Genomic DNA, 20,487 nt, shown 5'->3' with positions numbered 1-20,487 from the left:
AAACATCTCCCCACTCTTTCATTCCCTTTCATCGGCATCGACAACACCACCTATCCATTGCCTTCATCTTCTTTCGATAATAAACATTTATCACAGTTACAAAAAATAATAACAAACTTTTGCCGAAAAAAGAATTGATTTAGTTTTCTTTCATCAAAATAAATGGAGTTTAACCAAAATATTTACAACCTGAAAACAGAGGAAAAAACAGAAGAATAGTTGGAGAGGGTGAGAGAAAGAGAGAGAGAAAGTTAGTGGGGTGGGGTGACATGGGAGGTAACCGGTTAGTACAGAGATGGTGGATGGAAATCGTTGAGGCTGTTCCTAGGAAGAAGTCGTCCTTTTTTTTATTGTTAGTTAATTGTTTTGGTTTCTTTATTAATTAATGTCAAGGTCAATAAATTTAAAAAAAAAGTGCTTTTTTTAGGAAAAATAAAAAGGAAAATGTTTTTTCGGCATCTTCACGCGCCCATGGAAAGTGAATCACAAACGATTTGCCATGTAGGCAAAAAATGCTTAGACGGTTCAAATCTGGGGTGGTAGAGGTGTTCAATAGGTACTAGGTGTAGTTGAAGTGTCTAAATGAATAACGAGGATAACTTTGAGGGGCCGCAGATGACTTTGGCCTATTATTAAAATAAAATCTTGGTTAAAGGCTTAAGTTATCTGTAGCCAGTTAAAGTTGTCCGCATATTTTACTTGGACATCTTATCTTACGCTTGTTCCAATTGAACACCTTTATTAGTAAAAAAAAATACCTATTGAACATTTTTTGACAATCAACTAAAAACACTCACGATGACATGTCATAATAACTAATCAGAAAAAGACATATGGCCTTGGGCGCATAATAACAATTTAAAAATACATTAAAAATAAAATAAAATCAAAATTTGTTTTCAGCCCCCCCAAAAAATTTGGGAAAACCTTTCTCCCCATTTTCTTCTTTGCCAAAGACCCAGGCACCCACCCACCCCGACGTTCATCCTTTCCCAGTTTCTTCTTTGCTAGTACACACAACCGATTTCGACTGAAATCACCCATTCTCCGATAATTGTTCCGTCGATTACCACACACCTACCTCCTCTCCCTTAGCGATTTCAAAGAAAATAATTTCAGATTCATATTAGTCTTGTCAGAAAAAATGAAGTTTCGCCAGAATTATTTTTGACTCAATTTAATTTTTATTTTGATGAAATTATCTTCTATAACTCAAATGAAAATCTTTATCAGTAAATTCTTTTGATTTTTTGTGTTCTGACTAATTAGTAGTATTTAATTGATGCTTTTCCAATGAAGAAAACAACGATGATTATATCGATGATGGCGGCGTGATGCTAGAAAGAAAGAAAGAAAGAATGAAGGATTAGATGGGAAAGAGGTGTGTCAAGGGATGGTGGCGAAGGAATTTGCCTGATGAAAATATTGGATTGAGTAGGGAAAACAAATCGGGGAAGATGATGCTAGGGATTTTTTAATTTTTTTTTTTTATATGTTTAAGTTATAATTTTTCTAATGTTGATATCTCCATTTTTTATTGGTCTGCTAAAATAAGTTTCTGGCTTCACGCGCTTCCTTAGATCTATAATACATTCATGATGCCATGTCACCGAAAAGTATTTAATAGGTACATGTTTTGAACGATAAAGGTTTTTTAATAGGTATAATGTCTAATTGAGGTGTCTAAACGAATTATGCGAACAACTTTAAGGGTCCGCAGATGACTTAAGCCTTGGTTAAATATAATACTTACAAAGAAAAACGTTTGAATTCTTTTGAATGGTCAATATGGATCATTGTATGATGACTTGTTTTTACAATACTTTCTTGGATCATAACTTTCTCTCGCGGCTGAGTAATGTTTATATGTGAGTTGATTACAATCCTTGTTCGTATCAAATCTTCTTCTTTTTGTTTGTTTGCACAAGAACAATACTTAGTGATGACACCGAATATATCAAATATTTGTTTAATAAGATGATGGATTTCTAGCTAAAACAAAAATAATTGGGGTAAAACTTATTGAAAAGCCATGAATTTTTTTACAATATGAGGTGATAGTAAGAAAATTCCATCGACTTCTATCGCAAGCTACTTTATGTCAAAACTTTTCCACACATATAGGGGGCATTTGATTTCCGATTAATGTAGGGATTGATTATGAATAATTAAGAGTTTAGTTATTCACGTGTTAGTTTATTCCATCTTCCACTCAAAAAAGTAATATGTTATTAGTTTCTTCATAACTTATACATGTATTAATTATGCAAAATTGTAAATTGGTAATCAAACACCGTACTTGATTTGCTGAACTTATACATAACAATTAAAATACTACCAAACGTGATACTTAGTTATGTTGGTTTAATATAAAAATAATTAATGTCTTAATCAACTACCAAATAACCCTTTAGTATCAATTCTTTAGTCTCATTAAAATATTTTGTTAATGTCTCTTCAGTATAATTCTCCGTTGAACTGCTTGTTGCCCTGATTTGTTTTCCTCCCATTTTTTTCGTCCACGACGAGTTCTAAATATTTTCTGGACATACTTTCTAAGCATGTTATAGGCTGATTTAATCTCTAAAATCACTTGACATCCTCAGAAAAATCAGTGTCCTTGATATGGAACTCTGCATAGTTGATTAAATATTATAATAAAAAAGTTATTGGGTATCTCTCTATTACAAATAAATTAAAATTTCATTTACGAACTTTCATTATTTTTTGAATCACATTGAGTAATGTCAGATAGTTTAGTGTAACTGAAAATTTAATATTGGACTGTGGAGGACAACTATAATGTTCTTTGAAATATAGGAAATAGATGAATTTTTAGCTCATTCAAAGTTCAAAAGTGGCTTTGAATAAATTTCGAACGATTCCAAAAAATCTGATGAACTACCATATAATACAAATAATTTCTCTACTAGGCTAAGTACAAATATAATGGAAAAAGTCTAATGAAAATTAGAAGTCTTTTCCAATTTCAATGATTGATCATATAGCATAGTAATATGACTTCATGAACCTCAACGATCGTTAAGGCTTGATCCGTTCATATAAGTCATATAATGTGCTGCTTTCGCCATTATTTTAGTCAACATTATCTTTTCAACATCACTCCGTGCTCCAATTTGATAGACATAACAAGTTAACAACTACATAAAATTGTTATTTTACATAGTATAACAAACATGTATTGTGTATTTAATATTCATAGATATACTTTAAAAAAAATACATCTTATATACCTTTTTCTAGCATCTCTCCTTGCTCTCCCAATATCACTACTCTTTCCCCTATATCTCTCAATCACCTCTCTCCACCATCTCTTGTTGCATCTCTCCTCTCTCACCCCCTTATCTCCCTCTCTTGCCCCCTTTCTAGATTATGCCAAACACATAAAGAAAGAAGAAGAGACGTGTATCAACTATCTCAATTGTATCACTCTAATTTGTATTAACATACAATCTTGTATCATATCATATTTTTGTATATCTATATCACGAATAAATAACCAGTATGTATCAAATACAACATGTATTCTTATATCACGAATGAATACAAGTGATACAAGAACAAATAAATACGAGTGATACAAATGTATCAGCCTGATGTATCAGTCTGTATTTCTACATTTTTTTAATCACAAATGAATACAAGCGATACAACAATGCTTGTACGTATCAGATACATCCTGCATCAACATGCATTTCTAAATTACTATTAAGTACAAGCGAGACAAGAGTAAATGAATACAAGTAATACAATCGTGTATCAACTTGTATGTATTGAAACATACTGTATAAACCCGTGTATATATCAAACTTTATCATTGCTACAACCTTGTATTTATTAAATACAACTTGTATCTAGCATCTCTTCTCTCTCTCACGATCTCGATCACCTATTTATTATATGAATAATAAATAATTAAATATTAAATTATAGTCATTTCTGAAAATTCATTACCAAAAATCAAAATGAGTAGATGTGACCCAAGTCAAGACCCTATAGTTGTTGACACCTTGAGAAATGGACACACAAAAACAGTCGCTTGTCACTACAGCATGACAAGCCCATCCCGTCACGTTTCCGACTCCCTATGCGCTACTACTTGAACTCCAATTTTTATTTTGGTAATCTCTCTCACGCCCACACTTTTTTTCTTAACAGCACCTCAATTTTATCTGCGATTTCTTCTGAATTGGGGGTTCATTTCTCTCCTTCATAATAACTCAGTCAAATTCACTTGTTCTTCGATTATGGCTTTAAATATGGAGTCTTTGGCTGAGGCAACTTCTGGGGCCATAGGATCCTTGCTAAGCACCACTATATTGTATCCTTTGGATACTTGCAAGACCAAGTATCAAGCTGAACTTCGAGCTCATGGTCTGGCCAAATACAGGTGTTTACCTTTTTATATATTTCTTTATCTGGTCCCATCTATGAGTATCTTTTTAACCTTCTCTGTGTCTGCTTTTATAAAAAAAAAATGATTTTGTCTCAGTTTTTCTTATAATTGTTTGTTATATGAGCATTCTTGATAATTATGATTTATGGGTTTTCATGGAATGTAAAGAGGATTACTCATGTTTCCTTTTTTTTATGAGAAGGGAAGCCCGCAACCGCTATCCTTTGGGTGCGCACAGGGTAAAATCCCCGCTCCTATGCAATAGCTTGCAAACCACATAGGAGAGGTAACCCGCACTAGGCAAGCCTGGTGCGACGAGCTCGACCCAAAAGGCAAACCCCTTGCTTTCGCTGGCAAGGGGTTTCGAACTTGAGACCTCCAACTTGGAAGTCCCAAGCTCAAACCATTGGGTCACCCCGAGGGGTTACTCATGTTTCCTTTAGCAGGCAGCCTATAAGAGATGTATTAAGTGGGAAATGATCCCTGGTCTTCTAGGTAAATAACTTTAACATTCAACCAAGTGCATCATTTAGACTTCTTTAGAATGAGTGCAAGCAGATAATATTAAACAAATTTTATAAAATATATACATGAAGTACCTAGTTTTACGGAGCTCTCCACAGGTTCACATGCCCCATTTTTAGGCTATAAACTTACCCCTGCAGCCTATACACCCTCCTCATTTAGGGGAACTTGAAACCTGAGATGTTGTAACAATTACATTAAGTCATGTATTTAGTGTTGGAAAGAAATGAGTTGGAATAGGGCGATTTGATAGTTTGATATAGCGGAACCCAACTAGTTTGGAATTGAGTGCAATTCATCAATTGTTTGATTTGTTCATGGGGCTTCGTTCAAGGATTTGGAATGTAGATATCAATGTATGTGATAATGAACATGTGATCGTTATCGCTTGTTCGTGCTAGAGGGGTTGATCAACCTATTTTCCCCACTGAAATTGCTTCTTGTCCTCAAGGTTCTAGTAGAGCGACATTGATTTAGGAAGTGGAACATACTCTGTCGCCTCAAGAGCAAATTGTGTGGCAAAAGCATCATTCTTGTTCACTCTTTTAATTATTCCAGTGTTTGCTTTCATGTAAAAGGCATGGTAGTGTCTGAGCCACCTTGAATGCATCTCAACTATTCACCTTGTGGTTTTTTTTCCCCGGTAACTTTGTATGCCAAGGCTGAGACAGATAGGAAGAAATCACCTGGTGTTATTTTTCCCTGAGGTATGCACCCATTTCATTGACTACTAGGTTACAACTCTGGCGGATAAAGTACTTTTGGATAGTGTTGTTACTGTTAGAAATGTATAATTAAGAGAAGGCTTTTGTTCCGGATGAATTCGGATAGCAAGGTTTCTTTGAGTCTGATGCAGATGTTTGATCTGAATCCCCATTTCCCTAAGATTTTGTATCACCTGTCAACCTTTTGACACCCGAAGTGCAGCTCATTGAGGACTTTCAAGACTTTTATTCTCTCTGCGAGTTAGTTCTGAAATATTGTGCCTCAGTAGTAAGCGGAAAAAACAAAGGGGTGATATTACATGAGATTGGAACTGAAAAGCCCAAAGGAGAATGTTATCGATTAAGTCCTTTGAGGATGTAAATAGCATGAAAGCCTGTTTAAAAGTGAAGAATGATGTAGCTGGCTTGAGCTTATGACCCAGTCTCCAATGTTAGGTTCAAGGCCATTAGCTGATAAAATACCTTAGGTTCAAGGCTATTAAGTTATAAATTTCTTCTTCACATCCATTTTGCCGTCTGATAGACGGACAACATGCAATCTTTCTCGGAATTGCATCATCAGCTCCAAATCAGGAAGGAGGTTGGGCTAGGAATGAGTGCTTCTTTGGTCACTTAAGGATAAGCTGCCAATGGGATTCCATGATGTCCTAGCTAACCGGTGGTTTTGGGGGAGGGTAGCAGGGGAAGGTTGACAGAAGTGAAGAGATAATAGAGGAGAACTAATCTCAAGTGTTGCCAAAGTCTTTAAATGAAATGTATACAGTAATTGCATCAAGAAAATTTAGAGTAAATAATTATCTTGTATACATTTTGGAAGTCCCATTTAAAAAAAATGGAAGTTGATTGTTAGAGGGAAATTGTCTCCATTTTACCCGTAGCTAATATAAATATGTAATGGTCAAATTTCTGAGTTGAAAATTATTGAAATGTAATATCAGTTGTGCTTTTCAAGCAGTAAATATGCCGCCGATTCACATTTTAAGAGTTATTTATTGGTTTGAAATGTAACTTTTTATATTTGAAGAAATTATAAGTTGAAACCAAAGAAGATCAAGTTATCAAAATATCTATAGTAGTAGTTAAGGAGGTTCAAGATCAGTACGAGACTCTGCATTCCAATCTCGTCAGCACAATTTCACCACCTTTTTCTGAATCCTTTTAGTGAAAATTTTGGGTCAAATAACAATTCCAAGAGGTTCCTCCCACATAAGAAAACATGTGGTGTTTCATGTGTACACCTTCATACATAAAGATCTCTGAATACCATTTGTGCTTTTGATACATCTTGTGGTTAATTGGGACAAGAGCTGCAAGAAAATGTGGCTCATTTCTATTATTAGGTGTCACACGTGCCATCTGTACACAAGAGGCATGTTTTTTGTGTACAAGTAGAGCGGTCTGACCAAAGAAATGGTTGTTAAAGTTACTCTTCATTGGACGTTGATAGTGGAAAAATGATGCACTCTTTTTATGGTGTATGCCACAATAACTGACCACATGTACCGAGGAGCATAGTTGAGAAATGTGCTTAGCTAGGAGAACTAGGGACCCATAGATGAACCAGATATGTTCTTTGGTAGGCTATAGCATGTTGTGAGTGCTTATAGATGAAAATATTGGAGTGTGACCCTTATTAGCATGTACTTCGAATTATGATTTGGCAATCAATACTTAATGGCTACATAGCCAAGGCCCAAGGATAAAGTTCCTTTACTCCTTTTGTGTTACCACTTATATCCACTTACTACTCCTTTTGTGTTACCACTTATATCCACTTTTTTGGTTTGCAAGTACTTTTATATCAAAAGCCTGAAAGGAAGTGTCTCTATACTTCAATTACTGCAAAAGTTTCTCATAGAAGGATTTTGAGTAAGGATTAAGGTCAATAAGATCTTTATTATCTGAAATTATTATCACGGAAGATAAATATATCTCCTCTAGCTATTGGATCCTTTACTTGTATATATCTCACTATTTGTTCTTTATGTTTCAATGCTAATTATGTTGGATGCCGATTTCTAATAACTGGTTTGCACTACAGTAGGTCTTGACTCGTAAAAAAATGAGGTTTATAAATCGATTTTTTTCCAAAAATATGTCTAGAAAGCTACAATGTTTATAGAATCTACACTGAATTCATCATCTGACCAATTTCTCCCTCTTTTTACTTGCTATACATGGACATATGCATCCATACAGACATATCTGGTAGCGCTAATTTCTCTTTGCTTTTAAACTGTTTGCCTCATTATGTACTGATTGTCAGTGCTTTTTCATTGCATGATGTTACTTTTGCTCAAATACTGTGTTCTCTCTTGTTCATTGTTTATGTGAAATAAGAGAAGAAGGAGAAAGAAGAACATTGGGAATTAGTTGCTTAATTATTCCCTCAAGCCATTGAGTTTAAATAACCTTTACAAGGAATAGAAAATAAGGAAATAGCGAATTTGTCATATTTAACACTCCTCCTCAAGTTGGATAGTACATATTGCATGCTCCTAGTTTGTTACACATATAGTCTACTCTGGATCCTCGAAGTGGTTTTATGAAAACATCTGCTAGCTGGTCCTTTGAGTTGACGAAACTCGTAAAAATGCAGCCAGACTCAATCTTCTGTCGGATCAAGTGACAATCTATTTCAATGTGCTTCATTCTGTCATGAAACACTAGATTTGAAGTGATATGTAGTACATCTTGATTATCACAAATCAGTTTCATAGGTTCAGTGCCTCCAATCTTTAATATTTGAAGAAGTTGTCTTTGACACATAAGCTCACAAATAGCCAATGCCATGGCCCAATATTCTGCCTCTGCGTTTAACCTGGCCATCACATCCTGCTTTTTTACTTTTTTGAGATATTAGATTGCCTCCAAATAAAATACAATAACCTGAAGTGACTGTCTATCAAAGGGTGATCCTGTTCAATCTGCATTACAATATCCTACAATGTTGCATGTTCCTTGTCTTCATACAATAAATCTTGTCCTAGAGAGCCTTTCACATATCTTAGGATGTGAATTATTGCATTCTAGTGGCTGTCACAAGTTGATTGGAGACTGCCTAACCACACTAACATCAAATGAAATGTCAGGTTGCGTGATCGTAATATAGTTGAGTTTGCCAGCAAGTCCTGGAACAAGTTTAATATTTGAGTCTATGAGAGTGTCCATAGGGGTGTAACTCAACATACCCGTGTCTTCCAAATGTCCAAGGCATATTTCCTCTGTGAAATGGCAATGCCTTTGCTAGTCTGTACCACCTCAATGCCTAAGAAATTGACCTTGAGCCTAACTCAACCACAAAAGCTAACTCACCTAACTCATGAGGTGAGGATTTTCCAAATTATATAAAGAGTCCAATTGCCCATCCCACAAACAATGTGGGACTGCTAACACTCCGCATGCCCAGGCCTGCCAATTGGAGCGTGAATAATATAATATGGGGTCCAACATCCGATAAATAAATAATTGGGATGAGCATGGCTCTGATACGATATGAAATAAGGGAAAGAATAAGAAGAGAATTGGGAATTAGTTGCTTAATTATTCCCTCAAGCTATTGGGTTAAAGTTACCTTTACAAGGAATACAAAATAAGAAAAGAGAATAGGGCAAACCCCGTGCACAAAGCATCCCGCACTCACGCAAGGTTCAAGCCTTCAGGGAAGGGCCTCACTCCTAGAGGTTCTGATGTAGGCGGCCTTCCCTGATGCAAGTATCCCCTTATTACTTAATTACAGGAATTTGGGAATTTTTCTATATTTACAATTTTAAATAATATCGACTTTTGCCATGTTTAGCAGTTTGTTTACATATCTCTACTGGATTTTGTACCCAAGTATGAGCAGTGATGTGATTGTATGAACTTCTTTTGAAATGCAGGAATACTCTTGATGTCTTGTTGGAGGCCATTTCTTCTCGGCAAGTTCCTTCACTCTATCAGGGTCTTGGGACAAAGAATGTGCAGTCTTTTGTTTCGTCTTTTATTTACTTCTATGGATATGATTTCTTCAAGAAACTATACTTGAAGAAGAGTGGATTTAAATCCATTGGAACAAGAGCTAACTTAATAATTGCTGTTGTAGCGGGGGCATTTACAGTCATAATAACCCAGGTGAATCATACTTGGCAGTTCTACTTGGACTAAAATTGATTTTAGTTTTCTCAATATTGAAAAGAAGGTTGCCTACAATTAGACAATTTATGAAGTTTCGTCGATTTAAATTGCGGTGCTTTTAAAGCTATGAGGGCCTGCTTCCAGGCCTAGTTGAAACTGCAAAGGGAAAGGTGATTTCCCGTGTGAAGTGCACACTCTTTTATCTTTGGCCCTTTAAAGGGTGTGCCTCTGGAAACTGGATTAATGCTAAAGTAGGTTATATGCTTCTGGTGATGGTTAGAACTCAAAATTTGGTGACGTATACTGACCCATGAACTCATATATGTGGTTCTTTTTTTCATGGAGTATTTTCTGTTCGTTTTCTTAAATCATTGAGACCTCATACAATTCTTGCTTTTGTAGGAAAACCTGATTTCTTACTTATCAAACAAAAAAACCTGGATTTCTTTGGTAGCTGCATAATCAATCTATTTAATTAAGACAGCATACTTTTCGTAGTCTTTCACTTTGAGTTGTCTACATTTGTAAGCTGGATGGCCCTGTTGCACAGAGGTGGAGATCAGAGAGAGTCATTCTGATATTATACTTATTTGAACTTATCAAAAAAGGAGTTCCAAGAAGCTGTTATTTCCCAGTTCATATATGTGCTTAATGCTTTTAAAGATTAAATAGAACAAGAAAGTTGCATTTCTCTTTTAGAGTGAAACTATATGTACCACCAATGTGTAGAAAAAGAGTCTCTGACAGTGGATGTGGAGGCGTCTTCTGGCAGTGGTCTTTACTTTTGTTCTGGTTGCATCTTCTGGGAATTGTTTGCTCCAGCTTGTGTACTTCTGTTTCTTATAAGGTTTCTTTTATATCTGTTCTTCTATTGATCTGAAGTTTTACTCTGATATTGCAGCCTCTAGATACAGCAGCTTCAAGAATGCAAACTAGTGAATTTGGGAAATCCAAGGGATTCTGGAAAACCCTCTCGGAGGGCACTTGGAGTGAAGCATTTGATGGTCTAGGAATATCCATCATTCTCACTTCAAATCCAGCAATTCAGGTATTCACGTGCTTAATTTTCTAATGTGAGAGTGTTCCACCATTTCTTTCAATGTCGTATGTTTGTGATGCTTAAAGTATGCTCACCTGATACCCTCTTGCATACTATTGCTTTACCTTCCAAATTTCGCATTATGTCTCGACAAATTTCAATATGATATCACAAATTATGTTCAGGGACATTAATGAATAATTTTCTGTTGCAATATGTGGTGTTATGCAGTACACGGCCTTTGATCAATTTAAACAAAGAATGCTGAAGGGGAAGATGAAAAGCAATAGAGGGGTGGAATCAAGGCCAGAATCTCTTTCTGCTTTTTCTGCTTTTGTTCTGGGGGCAGTCTCAAAATGTTTTGCCACCTGCATCACTTACCCGTTAATAAGGTATATTCAGTTGAGCATTTCATACGCAAGCGTGAGTCTATGCCAATTGTGTCAAACATGTAAAAGAGCTGTTGAACATCTGCTCCTTTTCTATTGTTATATACTTAGTCAGACACTTTTTGCTCAAACATTAGAGAATACCAGTGCCAGAATCACCAAGATTCGGTTGGGTATTGGACTACATTTGGCATCTTTTTTTTTTTGGTTTCCCACCCAGTATCCGGTACCCACATTGGAGCTTGACTAAATCCGGATTCGCGCCGGGAAGTCCCACATTGGGGGTAAAATGTTCCCTAACAAAGGCGACTCCATACCTGGGGGGGACTCGAACCTGAGACCTCTGGGTAAGGATGAAGGAGTACTTACCACTCCACCACAACCCTTGTTGGTTACATTTGACATCTTTACTCCTACTGTATATCTAGTATGTTGATGGCTTCTTTTTCTTTGGCGTCAACATAGCTGTATTTACTCATATGCACTGTGTATAGGTGTAAAGTCATGATACAAGCTGCTGAATCAGAAGGAGATGCAGAGGATGAAGCTGAGTTAAAAGCCCGGAAAACAATTTCTGGATCCCTTCATGCCATATGGAAAAAGGAAGGGCTAATGGGATTCTTTAAAGGGTTACAGCCTCAGATCCTGAAAACAGTTCTAAGCTCCGCACTGCTGTTGATGATAAAAGAGAAGATCTCAAAAACCACATGGGTTCTGCTTTTATCAGTAAGGAGATATCTGTTCCTAACGAGGACCAGACTAAAGAGCTCTTGAAATTCTCTTAGAAGAGCTGCTGCATGATTCAAATGTAACAATGCAATTAGCTCGTAGGTCCTTGTTCGAGATGTGGAGCCACCTTGCTCACAAATAAAATGTTTCATCTGATAGTGCAACTCTCTTTCAGTTTGTCTGTTGAAATGGTATGTTTCAGATTATCTTTTTATGTCTTCTTTCTGTATACAACAATCACGATTTCTTGTTCGTCTTTTTTTCAAGTTCTACTCTACATATCACAAGGAATGTAAAGATTTGGTCATATTTCTGCTTCTGTCTGCATTTGGTCTCTGTGTACATACCGATATTCGTTCAGTAGAACTATACATTCTCCAGAAGTGGTTCAGTTTCAACTTTAGATCTATTTTATATTCAAGCATTTCTTTTCCCCTCCAATTCGGTCAGCTTGTGATATTAAGCTTTGACGTTTTGTCATGTAAAAATGATATGGATTCCTACATCCCCAAAGACTGTTGCAGTCCCATTCTGCATTGCAAATCTTTCTTTCTTTCTCTTTAAGTTGTCTGATAATTTTCTTTGATAACTCTGTCTCTGTTAAGCAATTCTAGCAAGAAGATTAAAATACAAACTTTAATTCTAGAGCAAGAATAACAAGAGAAAAGGATAAAAACAGACTATGATAAATATGAAACTTTGTTACTCCAAACTATTACCCAATTGACCCAACCCAAAACCTTCCTAGAACCCAATTACATTTTACAGTATAGGTTCCAAAAGCCCTCTTTGGACCTAGTTTGTTTTGGATGGTTGTTACCAATTGAAATATACCGTGTTGTTAGTTTGAATAGAATGATTTTGATTTTATCCTTATGTAACAATCTATAGTCTCTAATGACTGACTTGGTATGTTCATGTTACCTTATTTTTTCTCATTTTGTCTTTGACCCTACACCAAGGTCAGAGCTAGCTTGTGGTCTCGGCAAAAATTTATACATGTGGTTAATTTTTTTTTAATGTATTCTACTATATTATAAAAGGGAGTTTAGGCCCAATTCTACTATATTATATTCAAGATTGGAATTTTTCCCAATCTTAAATATTATATATTATACTTGTGGGACTTTTAAAAGGAAGTTTATACCCGAGTATAATATATAATATTCAAGATTGGGACTTTCTTGAATATTATATATTATATTTATTATATAGTAGAACTTGGGCATAAACTCCCTTTTAAAATAATATAGGATATATATATATATAATATCTCACAAATGGAAAAGTCCCAATCAAGGAAGCAACATATATCATTTATAAATGGCTTAAAAAACTTTAAAATATTTAAAAGCTATATAATAAAATAGGTTGACTTTCAGAATTCTATCAGACTCACATATATTGGGATAGAAAAAATAACACATATCATTTTAATATTACCAAAAAAGTATTATAAATAATAATAATTAACAACTTTAAATATCTAAAAGACATTTTAAAAGGGTTAATTTTGTAATTTTTTTCATATCACATAAATTAGGACAAAGTGACCAGTAATGTACATTATTTCAAAGTTACATAAAAATATTATAAATCACAATAATTAATAACTTCAAACATTTAAAAAAAAATATGAAAATTTGGATGACTCTCCAAATTTCATTTGTGTCACATAAATTGAGACAACAAAAATAACATATATTGGGTCCATTTTAATTTATTTGTCTTATTTTTTTTATTTTTAAAAATTGCGTAAAAATACTATAAATCATGATAATTGACAACATAAAATATGTTTTGAAAAAAAATACAAAAAATTCCACTGATTCTTGAAGTGAATCTATCGTAAAAATGCTATAAATCATGATAATTGACAACATAAAATATTTCAAAAATGTTGCATATGGGTAGTCTTATTATGCCTTAAATAGCGTCAAAGAAAGTACAGGTTTGTGATAAAAAAACTTATTCCTTTATCCACGCGAACAATCACTTCAAAAACTCGATTATTAGCCCCAAAACATACCATTTATATTATTGAGCCCGTACATAGCACGATATGTATATATATATATATATATATATCTCTGTGAAGAGACGGTGCGAAGACGCCCCAGTGAGGAGGTGTGAGGGGCTGGTCGTAGAGGGTTCGCGGAGGGGTAGAGGTAGGCCTAAGAAGTTTTGGGGAGAGGTGATTAGACAGGACTTGGCTCAGCTCCACATTACCGAAGACATGACTCTAGATAGGAAGGAGTGGAGGTCGCGTATTAAGGTTGAAGGTTAGTAGGGCTAGCGTGCTGTCCTTTCTCGCGAGGGTATGGGTTGCTAGCGTGTGTAGTGGTCGTAGCCTTTCACTTGCAGTTCTTGTCTGTGGTACCTATAGCCTTTTGTTGTTTACGGCGTTTCACTTCTCTCTTTGTTCTTTTGAGGCTACCGTCTCCTCTGTTGATTATTTACTATCTTTCTTATTGGATGGTATGTTTTATGCACTGCTCTCCTCGCCTTTAACTTGGTTTTGGTGTACTTGAGCTGAGGGTCTTTCGGAAACAGCCTCTCTACCTCCACGAGGTAGTGGCAAGGTCTGCGTACACTCTACCCTCCCCAGACCCCACTTAGTGGGATTCCACTGGGTATGTTGTTGTTGTTGTTGTATATATATATATCTCACAAATGGAAAAGTCCCAATCAAGGAAGCAACATATATCATTTACAAATGACTTAAAAAGCATTAAAAATTACAATAATTACCAATTTAAAATATTTAAAAGCTATATAATAACATAGGTTGACTCTCAGAATTCTATTTGGCTCACGTATATTGGGACAGAAAAAATAACACCTATCATTTTAATATTACCAAAAAAGTATTATAAATAATAATAATTAACAACTTAAAATATCTAAAAGACATTTTAAAAGGGTTAATTTTGTAATTTTATCCATATCACATAAATTAGGACAAAGTGACCAATAATGTACATTATTTCAAAGTTACATAAAAATATTATAAATCACAATAATTAATAACTTCAAACATTTAAAAAAAAAATGAAAATTTGGATGACTCTCCATATTTCATTTGTGTCACATAAATTGAGACAACAAAAATAACATATATTGGGTCCATTTTAATTTATTTGTCATTTTTTTTATATTTAAAAATTGCGTAAAAATACTATAAATCATGATAATTGACAACATAAAATATGTTTTGAAAAAAAATACAAAAAATTTCACTGATTCTTGAAGTGAATCTATCGTAAAAATACTATAAATCATGATAATTGACAACATAAAATATTTCAAAAATGTTGTATGTGGGTAGTCTTATTATACCTTAAATAGCGTCAAAGAAAGTACATGTTTGTGATAAAAAAACTTATTCTTTTATCCACGCAAATAATCGCTTCAAAAACTCGGTTATTAGCCCCAAAATATATCATTTATATTATTGAGCCCCATTATCGTGTATATATATATATATATATATATATATATATATATATATATAGTAGATGCCAACCTCTTTTCCCTTCAGAGTTTGAATCTTCTTAACAATACGTGTCGTATACAACCATCCAAACAAAGCGTAAATCCCAACGGAAAGAATATGAATTAATGATACTGATCTCTCCACGCCTCTGTTTCTTGCTTTTCTGCGAGGATAAGATAATTAAGAAGAAGAAGAACCAAAACGAAAGATTGAGACAAATTAAGCATCAAATTCGATAGAATCCATGGCGATGGGAAGTGTGTTTAACCAAGAAACCAGAACTGGAGCATTTTTCATGGCCACACTGCTCATTTGGGTTTTCTCAGTTTTGTGGGAAATACTAATTAACAAGCGCAAGGAACTGTTCCCAATCGTTCTGGGTTTCATTTTCTACCAATCGGCCAATTGGGTCATCCCCAAATTGCTGCGAAATCGCGATCCCCTCTTTGTCAACACCTGTGTATCTCTTCTCCATTCATCCACTACATCTGCTTCAGTGCTCTTCATTTTGGTCAATCAGTCGATGATTTCAAATGGGGTAAATGTAAATCAGATGTTTGAACATTCACAGCTTGTTGAACATACATGGCCATGGGCATTTACAGCTTTGTGCTTTTCGTGTGGGTATTTTGCTTATGATCAATTGGATATGCTCCTAAATCGATTGTACAGCGGATGGATTCCTTCGATTCTATTACATCATTTCTTACTCCTTATCTGCTTCACACTTGCCTTGTATCGAAATGTCGCAATCAATTACCTCATTCTTACTCTCATTTGTGAGCTGCATTCTGTGTTTCTGCATCTGCGTAAAGTACGGAGAATGGCAGGTTTTCGTGATTGCAATGGCAGCATTTTTGTAAAAGTGGAATGGGTTCTTAACTGGGCGACTTTTGTTCTAGCAAGAGTTGTGTCTCATATTCTCATTACTGTTAAGCTGATAAGAGATGCTTCAAAGTTTGATAAAGGTGGTGTGGAGCTCCCTCTTGCCCTTTTCGGTATGGCTGGGATGAATTTGCTTAATACTTTCTTAGGAATCGATCTCTTTAAAGCTTACAGGAGAGAAATGAATCCTCAGAGGAGTCGTCAAAATCATCATGATTGATAATTCCAATTGATAGGACATCAAGTTGATCAAGAAACCTCTAATGTAGAGTGTATTTTAGGAGTTGTGTTGGGAGCTTTGAACTCAAGTATTAGGTCTTTCTTTTACGCGTTTTAGGATAGTGAAAGATGAAGACTTTGTGAGTTAGGGGTATGGCGAACCTCTCCTATTGAATTGTGAATCTCATATTTGAATGTTAATCTAATTAGTATCTATCGTTCCTTCCTTTCTTTCTTTCAATTTAAGATTATTGGTTGTGCTTATGAGGGTTCAAGCAAATTCTTAGCTTGTTTTTTCGGGTTCATTCAACTATAGTTGTTGATCTTCCTATCCCTTTACTTGTTTTCTCTACTTATTCTTGAGTGTTTTCGAGGGTTGAAGTCTTTATCATTTGAGTTTCCTGGATTTGGTGCTGTCATCTATGTCCCAGTAGTTCTTATATATTGAAACAGTTCAATTATTTTGGCAATGTGAGTTGTAAATGCCAAGCAGATTTGATGCCTGAAATGACATTGTATGTGGAGAATGAATGCTGCAATATTTCAGAGCAATACAATACAGAAAATAAATGAGACAGTGGAATCTGTCTGTAACAGACGTTTTGTAGTCTTTTAAGGTACATTTTCTGTAGGGATAGTAGCTGATATTCTCCCTCTTTCAATTAGAATATTACAAATTAACAACAAAATCAGGTACTCGTAACAGAAACTACACTCAGATGTGAAAAATAGAGAAAAAAGTGTAAAGGTTCAACATTTTCACAGTAAGAGGAGAAATGCCATGAGTAGAAAGACTGCATGAGAGATTAGACCAAGCTGAAAAAGTATGTTTGCTGAACTATTATCAGGTGTAAAGCTTCCCTCCAGGTTGTTTGTGGTCAAAATTACGACTATCCAGTTGTCGTCAGAACCAATTCCAACACCAGTAAACTTGGTATCATTCAGAGAATTAGAATACTGGGACATTGTATAGTTGGAAAGAACGAGGTCTGGGACAAGGTTGGGAACACAAGCAGGCATTATCACTGCATCTCTGGTGGTTGTGACGTTCAATTTGCACTTGGATAGTAGATTAGGATAGTCAGAGAACTGAGGTTCAGTGCCAAGTACAGTATTGGCGCCTGTTGTGTTTGTGCAGGGTTGATTTTTAAATTGGTCAGCCATTTCATCAGCAAGGCATTTTGCTTTGTCATTCTCGCGCAGAGTTGTCAAATTTAGGGATGTCCTGTAGCTGTTAATACCTCTAAAAAGGTTGTCTTCCTCATCTGCACCAAGGTGACAAATATGAAACTCCAAGTGCAGATATTGAACCATATAAAAGATTAAAAATTAGTCTCCTAAGGGGATATTATGTGGAGAAGACACCTAAAGTGCACTCACAATATAGTCTAGGAAGTGAATTAGATAGTGATAACTGATGTTCATGAAATGTAACAAGGCGTGGTGCCTGCAGTTCAAGTTCTTCCCTTAGTATACATGATACATCCCTCTCCATCCACACCACAAAGAACCCAAGAACAACAACATCATATGCAGGGTAATCCCACAAGTGGGGTCCGGGAGGGTAGAGTGTATGCAAACCTTACCCCAAGGTAGGGAGGTAGAGAAGCTATTTCCGATACTCACCTCAAGGAAAAACATATCAAAGCTGACTGAAGCAAAGAGATCATGGCAAAATACTATATAAAGCATGACAAAGCATACAGAAAAAAATGAACAGTAACTAGACCACAAAGAACCCATGGTACACGCCAATTCCATTTCGCCGGATTGAAAGAGCCATCAATCACTATGATCTCTTTCTTAGAAAAGAAATTGCGTAAATTCAAACAACTCGAAGCTGAAAAGAAATTTCTGCTAAAAGCTCTTTCCACATTTCAATTAATATCCATTTCTCAAAGCAACACATTAACACACTCTCTCAGTCCAAGAGAGGTTTTTCAGAATTGACTTGCTTGAGATACTGCTGAGTAAAAGTAGACCAGGTCACATGAATTTCTCTGATGGCAGAAGATTTGTAGAAATGATCCACCATGATTTCAACATATGGGTTGATAAAGATGATAAGAAGAACTGCTGATGTATAAGGCCAGTTCATCGCTAAAGATCAAGAACCTACAAATGAGATATTATCCCTTATTTGAATATTGTTCCTTTATAGCGCCCCATTTTACTAACGGAAGTTCTGCAACTTCCAAAATAATGGAGCGGCCTCATCGAGAAGCAATCACTTGCATTGAAGATCAAAACCCATCAAGCACCCAAGGGTGTAGCCTAATGGTCAATGAAGTGGATTGACAACCATGAGGTGTCAAAAATGCTAGGTGATTTCTTCCTATTTGTCCTAGTCTTAGCCTCGATGGACAAAGTTACCTGATACTTGTTGTTGATGGGAGGTGATAGATATCTTGTGGAATTAGTCGAGATGCACGAAACCATACCCCGACACCACAGTTATCAAAAGAGAAAGTAAGATTAGCTTTGGATTCAAGTCAGCTAACTTTTCCATGGATCATTTAGCTGAGGTAAAAATATTTTGATTCTTAGGTAAAAAAAAGGTAATTTAACAAACCTCAGAGATCTATCTAATTCATCAAATCATCAGGTATTTGGGAAGCAGATCTAGCCCTATCTGATAATATATAAACTTCAATAACTTAATTTTCCACTTGCTCAAAAGAAGCTCAATCTTTCTATAAACAGTAAATTGGAATACCATAAACTCAACACACAATCAGGATCCAAGAACTCTACTACTACTACTACAGTAAGCAAGCAAGCAAGATAATAAAGAATAAAGTTGAACTGAACAACCCCAAATCTACAAAATAAAAAATCTTGAAATGGGTCATCACTATCAAACAACAATACAAACCCAGATCTTCAAAAGAGGTAAAATGAAGAAGCTCAACACCTCATATGCAGAGAACCCGATTAGCAATTAGAAATGATAATAAAAATAACAGCTTTGATGCAAAATGAAGAATTAAAGTATAGTGAAAAATTACGTACCGTCAGATTTGACAAAAGAGAAGAGAAGGGAATTAAGAACAAGAAGAGAAAGTAAGAGATAACGTGGAAGCAACGCCATTGTTGATCCTCTACTTGTTACTGAGTTTTGAGCTTTCTGATTTTATAACAAAATTCAAAGAGGAAAAATCATATATGGGGAGTGGGGACTTGTCTACAACACACACAATTAGAAAGCGGCGAACCACATGATACGACGTCGTTACCATGCTTGCTCTTTTTTTTTTTTAAACATGTTTTTATTTTTTGGTTTTCTTTTCGAAGCTCGAATAAATTTGAATCGCGATTCATTCGAGGATGACGTTTTCAACAAGATTTTCTCCGTACCTAAAATTTGAATCGAGACCTCTATTTAAAGTGAGACTGTTCCACCACAACATCACCATCCATGTTGTTGCCATAAATATGTTTTTTTTCCACCAACTTGAATCTTGTGCTTTGAGAAGAAATTTCATTTTCTGTAGCGCAGTTTTCCATATTTACCAAGTCTTCTGCGTGTTTTTATTAAAATAGATGGTTCCAAATAGTTGTCATTTACAAAAATTAAGATTTAACATATAATTGAATTTGTATTTCTATTTTGTTGTTAGTGATAATTACTTTTAGAAGTAATAAACATTAATTAATTAGTATAGAAACTCTAATTGAAGAGCACACATAAACATATTTTAACATTGTGATTGTTTAGATTTATATCACCTGCTCCAACTGATTGTAGATATTATTATCAATTTTGAGTACTCAAATTTTTAATTAAAGTATCCTTAAATTTTTTAATATGATAATCATTTTTAATATTCTTTTTCACACACAAACCAAATATTGATCCAAAAAAAAAATTAGAAAAATATTTTCATTGAAAATGACTTCCTCAGTACCAAATTAATTAGTAATAAAATGTCTCATCTCCTAACCCA

General features: G+C 35.1%; 3 protein-coding genes across 3 annotated transcripts in view; 2 read left to right on the top strand and 1 right to left on the bottom strand.

Moving 5' to 3' along the window:
* The first annotated feature begins 4,029 nt into the window (after positions 1-4,029).
* LOC125823673 (peroxisomal adenine nucleotide carrier 1-like) lies at positions 4,030-12,249 on the top strand. The gene is made up of 5 exons (XM_049503031.1): positions 4,030-4,411; positions 9,549-9,780; positions 10,685-10,831; positions 11,054-11,214; positions 11,706-12,249. The coding sequence occupies exons 1-5, from the start codon at positions 4,269-4,271 to the stop codon at positions 11,983-11,985; spliced, it is 963 nt and encodes a 320-aa protein (XP_049358988.1). The 5' UTR covers positions 4,030-4,268; the 3' UTR covers positions 11,986-12,249.
* A 3,289-nt stretch (positions 12,250-15,538) lies between these two features.
* Positions 15,539-16,761, top strand: LOC125823676 (uncharacterized). The gene has a single exon (XM_049503033.1). The coding sequence runs from the start codon at positions 15,681-15,683 to the stop codon at positions 16,539-16,541; it is 861 nt and encodes a 286-aa protein (XP_049358990.1). The 5' UTR covers positions 15,539-15,680; the 3' UTR covers positions 16,542-16,761.
* Positions 16,762-17,090: 329 nt separating this feature from the next.
* LOC125823685 (uncharacterized GPI-anchored protein At5g19250-like) overlaps positions 17,091-20,487 on the bottom strand; it is a 124,184-nt gene continuing 120,787 nt past the window's right edge. The window contains exons 2-3 of the mRNA XM_049503052.1: positions 19,553-19,651; positions 17,091-17,805 (exon numbers count right to left, since the gene is read on the bottom strand). Coding sequence (XP_049359009.1) covers positions 17,300-17,805; positions 19,553-19,631 — 585 coding nt within the window. The 5' untranslated portion in view covers positions 19,632-19,651 and the 3' untranslated portion in view covers positions 17,091-17,299. The remainder of the gene's footprint in view (positions 17,806-19,552; positions 19,652-20,487) is intronic.

The sequence above is a fragment of the Solanum verrucosum genome, unplaced genomic scaffold, assembly GCF_900185275.1.
Source record: "Solanum verrucosum unplaced genomic scaffold, falcon-dt-bn FXZP01000093.1, whole genome shotgun sequence".
In the NCBI taxonomy this organism is placed as follows: Eukaryota; Viridiplantae; Streptophyta; class Magnoliopsida; order Solanales; family Solanaceae; genus Solanum; species Solanum verrucosum.
Note: the sequence above shows the minus strand (reverse complement) of the source record. Positions and strands in the feature narration are given on the sequence as shown.